At 44.5% G+C, this 6703-nt stretch overlaps 1 protein-coding gene across 2 annotated transcripts; it reads right to left on the bottom strand.

The window, feature by feature from the left end:
* Positions 1–663: 663 nt before the first annotated feature.
* On the bottom strand, positions 664–5571 carry LOC147422170 (2,3-bisphosphoglycerate-dependent phosphoglycerate mutase 1-like). Of its 2 annotated transcripts, XM_086502634.1 has the most exons (9): positions 5062–5571; positions 4796–4881; positions 4008–4267; positions 3651–3874; positions 3351–3469; positions 1611–1767; positions 1418–1519; positions 1070–1189; positions 664–972 (listed from the first exon to the last, which is right to left on the bottom strand). In XM_086502634.1, the coding sequence occupies exons 3-9, from the start codon at positions 4264–4266 to the stop codon at positions 928–930; spliced, it is 1026 nt and encodes a 341-aa protein (XP_086358760.1). In that variant the 5' UTR covers position 4267; positions 4796–4881; positions 5062–5571; the 3' UTR covers positions 664–927. The 2 variants fall into 2 exon arrangements, with proteins under 2 accessions (XP_086358760.1, XP_086358759.1); XM_086502633.1 differs by lacking the exon at positions 4796–4881 and having other exon boundaries at positions 5062–5569.
* Between the last annotated feature and the right edge of the window lie 1132 nt (positions 5572–6703).

Genomic DNA, 6703 nt, shown 5'->3' on the forward strand with positions numbered 1-6703 from the left:
AGACCCAGTAATGGTACACTTTGTTCACAAATCACCCTGTGCAATATTCCAAGCAAATTTCTCACTAGATTGGGTGTGGGTACTATTCCATAGAGTTTACCCTAGCACATTCACCAATGGCCATCACTCAAAAAATATTCAAGGCCTGCTGTATAGGTACTTACATTTTACCAGTCATTTTAATCATCTCCACCAGGCCCAATTACATGATGGAAGGGACTATTATGAGGGCACTGGCTAATTATTGTAAAAATTATGTGTTAAGATTATTATTTGTCTCAAGAGGCCTTCCAATTGGAATTCATGCACAAAGTATGACAGGAATGGCCTACAAAACACAAAGACACCACTGCAATAACATAAAGAGCATGAATAACCACTAGTAAGTGCTAATTTCTTTCTGTCGCACATAATTCCTCTTCAAACAATTCCCACACTTTTGACTCTGTTTGCATCACTGCAATAATATAAGAACAGCCCATAATTCCTCTCCAAATAATTACCTCACTTATACCTCTATTTGCATCCCTGCAACATAAGACAAGCCATGAATAGCCCACTAGTGAGTGCTTATTTCTGTGTCATGCATGATTCCTCTCCAAACAATTATTCACACTTTCAACTCTGATCATATCTGTTAATACCCAAGCCAAAAGGGAACTCTTTACAAGACAAAGCATAATTCTTATAACTCTTTTTGCACAAATTACATAGAACAGCTTCTGGTCATCCTGTACACATGAAGTTATTGCCGTAATGGTAAGGGAAGTCCTCTCGCACATTATAATTCTTGCTACTTTAGCGGAGGCAGTCTGCTGCATACGTTATTCATTTCTAAATGTCAGGATCAACATATATATGGGTCTTTCCCTCATCTTCCACCGGCGAATTCGCCAGGCAAAGAGCACCTAGTTAAAGTTTGGATCCTCACGAGAGCATGCTATCTAACTGTTGCCTGTATCGAGCAAGATTCTGGAAAAAGAGGAATTGGAAAAACGGTTTGATTAATACGCTGCACAAATGGCCTTTGCACATTGCTTCAAGAAGATAAAAAATAAGTTGCACTTACACTCGTGAATGCATAGACACCCACTGTTTGAGGACAGGTGGGGCTTCCCCTTCGAACGATCTTCCCGCCTTTGGCAATATAAAGCATAGGAATACCGGTTGAGAGCTCCAAATCAATGACCTGCCATAGCGGAACAGTTAGGATTAAACCAGGAAAATTCTTTTCAACAGTTTCATATGTAATATCCCATAGCCTCTCAACAACATTTGCATTGAATTCAAACAAGAATAGGCACGCACGCACGTGTGACACAACCATTCCCACCAGGATACTTGACTGCCACACCTTCAAATACATTGTGCACCCATCATGGTAAACCCATAAAATACCACTTTGTTAACCACTAACCTCTTGAGATGTGAGCTTGTCCAAGTACATTATAATAGATCGCAAGGAGTTTCCATGAGCAGCAATGAGAATGTTCTTCCCCGCAGCGAGTTGTGGCTCAATCTGTTATAACCAAAATCTAGCCAATTAACCCAAAGATAAAAAGGCATGAAGCCAATACCACCCAAAGCTATGAGATTGTATCAACACTTACCTCCTTTACGAAATACGCAACTGCACGTTCTGCGCACATTGCTAAGCTCTCACCATTGGGAGGAGGTATATCGTAACTGCGGCGCCATTCATACACCTTCTGCATCCCATACTTGTCAGCTGTTTCTTTTTTGTTTAGCCCTTGAAGCTCCCCATACCTGAGAAAAGGCATCGACTTTCTGAGCATGTGTTCATGTGTATATGTAAGCACATGAGAATGTGGGCCCACAATGCGCATAGTCTATAGACGAGTGTGCAATATAAGCGTGTGCGCTGTGCATGCGTGTGCAGGGGAAAGGGGGGGTGTGCAAGTGGGGGCAAGGTGAACAGGCCGATGCGCGTATATAAAAGTGCCCATATGTACACAAGCATCTGTACAAGTGAAGATACGCACATCAAACCACACGCACACACACAGACGATAGATATGATGGACTATACACCTGCACAAACACCTAGTATGTCTGCATGTATTAAGTATTTAATCTGTCAATATTTTTAGGCTGGGTTCAAAGGGGCCGAAGGAAGAATAAGGTAGAGGTTCGTGAGTCCAGCATGGCATGCATCCTTTGGCAAAGATGAGGTCTGGTTTCCAGACCCACCAGAACTTGACACCCCCCCCCCCCGCCCTTGGACAACAATCCAGTAGAACCTTTATGCAGGCCGTAACCGCCTTGTCGCAACTCATGCTACTGAATCACGCGGGTTCAAAGGGGCCGAAGGAAGAATAAGGTAGAGGTTCGTGAGTCCAGCATGGCATGCATCCTTTGGCAAAGATGAGGTCTGGTTTCCAGACCCACCAGAACTTGACACCCCCCCCCCCCCCCCCCCCCGCCCTTGGACAACAATCCAGTAGATCCGCGTGATTCAGTAGCATGAGTTGCGACAAGGCGGTTACGGCCTGCATAAAGGTTCTACTGAACTGACGAAGGAGCTTAAGGGCTACACCATAAATCTTGTGTGTTACCTCGGTCTCTTGTGAACAGGCTGCTCTGTCTCTAAGAAATAAAGCACATTGCTGGCACCTTCATCTAAACCCAGTAATGTGCGGAAATGCACCTAGCATGTGTGCGTGCACGCACGCACAATGAGTGGAAGTTTTTGAGTTTACACCTATGCACGTGAGTAAATTCAGTGTCCACAATACACACACACACACACACACACATTTCTATATCTTGCACAATACAATCAAATGCATGTACATATGTACGAAAGCTACCAATGTACTTACTGTGTGAATATATGTGTGTCACTTGCATGCATGTTTTGACCTACAGAGTGTCCTTCTCTCTCTCTCTCTCTGTGTGTGTGTGTGTGTGTGTGTGTGTGTGTGTGTGTGTGTGTGAGTGAGAAACGCATGTGTGCGCGTCCACACATCTGCATCAAGAAGTGTATATGTGCATGCATGAGTGTCTGCGTGGAGGACAGACCAAGTTAGAGCTTCAGTATGTGCCAAAGACCAGATCCACATGGATAAAACTAAATGCTGTTTCAACCATCGATAGCTGTAAGCTAGCAGCCGTTCACACTGGTCCACAGTCATCTTTTATTACAAGAATTCTTTCTAGAGGGAGACTCGGTGGGAAATACTCTATACAGAGTTGCTAGAATAGATTAATGCATCATGCTATATGTTTTGGATGTACACTCTTATGACATGCACTAATCCACATACGAACATGAACAACATTTCTTTGCAGTTCTACTGGAACCTGCTTATAGGCAGGCATACACTTACATGCGCTCGTTTAGTTGCCATGCTGTCATCACAGGAATGACTTCATCCGTTGTGCTAGAGCTGAAGATCTTACTCCATGCTATTGCTCTGTCATCCTCATCATGAATGATTACAGGGACCTGATAGATTGGACAGAACACAGTTCCACATGAGCATAAACAAAGACAACGTCAAAACAGCACACAAGTAGATTTCTTGAGCTAACCCTAATCAACCAGCTTTTCGTATCAATATGAACCTCAAAAAATGACACATTTTGAGCGTCGGTAATAAAACAAGAGCTGGGCGAGTAGGGAAGACCTTTTTCTTTCGATGTTGTGTCATTGCAAGCATGGCGGTCATCTGGGCTCTGATGAGAGCGGATGTGTAGATTAAATCGATGGGAATATTGCTTATGCGCCTACCCGCATGGATCGCTTCGTCCACACCTCTTTGAGACAACGGTACATCAACACATCCAGTAAACAGGTTCTTTTGGTTCCATAATGACTCTCCATGCCGAATGAGGATCAAGGCAGCTTCAGCTGTTAGGATCCAAGAATGTGAGAATTGAAATTTAAGCACTGCTTACAGATAGACATATCCACACAAATTCACACATATTTGAAAGAAGCAAAAATTCCAGATAAAGATTCCGTCAGCAGTTCAAGAGCATACATGTTGATTTTGCAGGTGTAGCAGGTTTTTCCAAAGGTGGGGAAGCAGGGGAAGCTGATGCCAGAACAAGATCCCACGATCGTTTCTTTTGACAAGATGTGCTACTTGAAGAAACAAAGGCCCGTACTCCTTGGGAAAACTTCCATCCACACTTGGTTTGGCTTGCAAGACGGTTACGTTGCGACGCTTCATTTGTGCTCTGCTGGCTGTCTCGGGACAAAAAGCCGGCAACTGGTCTACATGCCATAAAGGAAGCCATCCTGGAGTTCAAGAATATTTCCGCATGCTTCAGAACCTTCATATACATATGCACATCGAAAGGACATCTACAAGCTCAGGGCATTTAACATCCGATTGCAAAAACTCCCAAAAGCTCATGTAATCACCAACCAGTGCATTTAACATCTGACTGCAAAAACTCCCATCATAATTGTCGAGTCATTACGACACGCCACTTGCCTACAAGTGGAAGCCCTTGGGGAGACAAGTTAAGAGGGGCTGTCCTAGTATTGCATCGACATACACAACCCTACGTATCAATGAGGACTAATCCTAACGTGGGGGGGAAATGATTACACCGTGAATCACATATCTCGCAAGCAGATAAAGCCCACGATGAGCACCTAAGGTTTTCGATCGATTGTTCCTGCATTAACTGAAGGAGTCACAAGCTTGATCATCCAACATTCACAGACGAGAAAGCATTTCATGCATGCAGCCCTTGAGGGCAGTTCTCTCATCAACAAACGTAAGATCAACTTACTTTGGGGGGGGGGGGGGGGGTTTACCTTGTTAGAATGGGCTGGCCAAAAAAGACAGTTCTTTCGCCTTTTCAGCCAAGAGCTGGAAAGCCCTGAACACCTCCCTCGCCCCTCTTCATGCACACACAAAATGCGTTGGTTGCATGCAACAAATTGCAAGTTTTTAAAAGAAAAAAGGAAGAAAACACGGGTGCTCTCTCTCTCTCTCTCTCTCTCTCTCTCTCTCTCTCTCTCTCTCTCTCTCTCTCTCTGTGTGTGTGTGTGTGTGTGTGTGTGTGTGTGTTGAAGTGTACCTGCCAGCAACCAATTAGCAGAGGAAGGACGGCTTGCTGGAAAGGGGTGGTTGAAGGGCCGGCGTCCAGTCTCTGTGAGAAATTGCGCTCTTCCCTGTAACAGCTGGATGTGTGTGTGTGTGTGTGTGTGTGTGTGTGTGTGTGAGAGAGAGAGAGAGAGAGAGAGAGAGAGAGAGATAATTGCGCTCTTCCCTGTAACAGCTGGATGTGTGTGTGTGTGTGTGTGTGTGTGTGTGAGAGAGAGAGAGAGAGAGAGATGAATGTGTGGTGGACGATCGTTTTCTTTTAAGTTTGCTGTGTGTAAGAAGGGAGGTTGTCGTCTCTGCGCGTTAATGTGTGATAAAATATGAGTGCGCACTTACAGAGCAGAAAATGTGTGTGCAGGCGCCTGAGTATGTAGAGCACAAAAGAGAGAGAGGGGGAGATGGCTGGAATGAGATGCAGATCTCCAGTGAAAAGAGGCGCAGAGGCCTTTCAGGGACCAGGATGGCGAGGGAAAGAGCGTGAGATTTTATAGGGCGTGTGAAAAGGCCGGGATGGGGTGTGTGTGTGTGTGTGTGTGTGTGTGTACGCGGCGTAGTTTGCCTGCCTCCGAGGCTGGGAGATGGGGGGCGGAAGGGTCAAAGACTCCCATTTGGACATCTTCTCAAACGCTACTTCTTTCATTTTGTTACACGCACATATCAATGCCATGCAAAATCAAGGTCATACACGGGGGCACAAGCACAATGTGCTCCTTTTGAAACGCATATACCACTTCCATGTTCCAACTTCCAAGTTCCGCCCAAAAGCTGGGTCTCACATCCTTAGAGGGGTTTTCCATTATCGAACTCAGGAGTATTTGCTCTCGAGGCTCTCGATCACTTCTAGATAAGCACTTCGAAATGGTTAACAAACTAGTGAAAACGCTGTAAAATGGTTGACAAAAACCTTTCTCTTATGCAATCAAACAACAAGAAATCGTAAGGAGACCAATGACAAGACAACATGCCACAAGGCGTTACAATGAATGTAGTCGTATCAGTCTGATGTTTGTCCATGCATACAACCATCCTTAGGCATGCATTGCATTTTACAAATTACCCTTGTCGATCCTCATGACACTTCCAACCCACAAACCTTTTTCCTCGTACTATATTATATCAAGCAATTTAGGGGGGAGGGGGTAACTTAAAACAGTTACCCCCTCCTCCCTCCACTAATTGCTTTTGAGGTGCATCTGCAAAAAGAATGTATCCCCCCCACCCTCTGTGTGTGTGTGTGTGTGAGGCTCATCACGTCAAATCAATGTCTCTTCTATGATAACCCCCCTCCGTGTGGGGGGTACCTTCTTCATTGAAAACCCCAGTGCTTCCCGGCCCTTCCCATGATGGACACATCTACACTCTATGCAGACCAAGAGACAACGTTCTAGATATGAAGCTGATCAAACACTTATGTGCTTTTATGAATAAACAACACTTGATATACGTGTACACCCCTTCAAAATGTAAGCATGGGTGATGGCATTGAAAATCAACTAGCCCTATTAAGAAAAGGATATATGTAATCAATGCACTCCACGAAACAATATTCTAGACACGAAAATCATAAAGTTTGTTTTGTATTTTTGTGGATAGATTATGCTTGGAGTACATGCAGA

This window comes from Adiantum capillus-veneris, chromosome 27, assembly GCF_014529385.1.
Source record: "Adiantum capillus-veneris isolate H3 chromosome 27, ASM1452938v2, whole genome shotgun sequence".
Classification (NCBI taxonomy): Eukaryota; Viridiplantae; Streptophyta; class Polypodiopsida; order Polypodiales; family Pteridaceae; genus Adiantum; species Adiantum capillus-veneris.

Coding starts and splice junctions, on each gene's coding strand:
- LOC147422170 (XM_086502634.1), bottom strand. CDS start 4,266: ATGGCTTCCTTTATGGCATGTAGACCAGTTGCCGGCTTTTTGTCCCGA. Junction 3,875..4,007: donor TACACCTGCAAAATCAACAT/GTATGCTCTTGA, acceptor GGATCCTAACAG/CTGAAGCTGCCTTGATCCTC. Junction 1,768..3,350: donor TGGCAACTAAACGAGCGCAT/GTAAGTGTATGC, acceptor GCCTTTTCTCAG/GTATGGGGAGCTTCAAGGGC.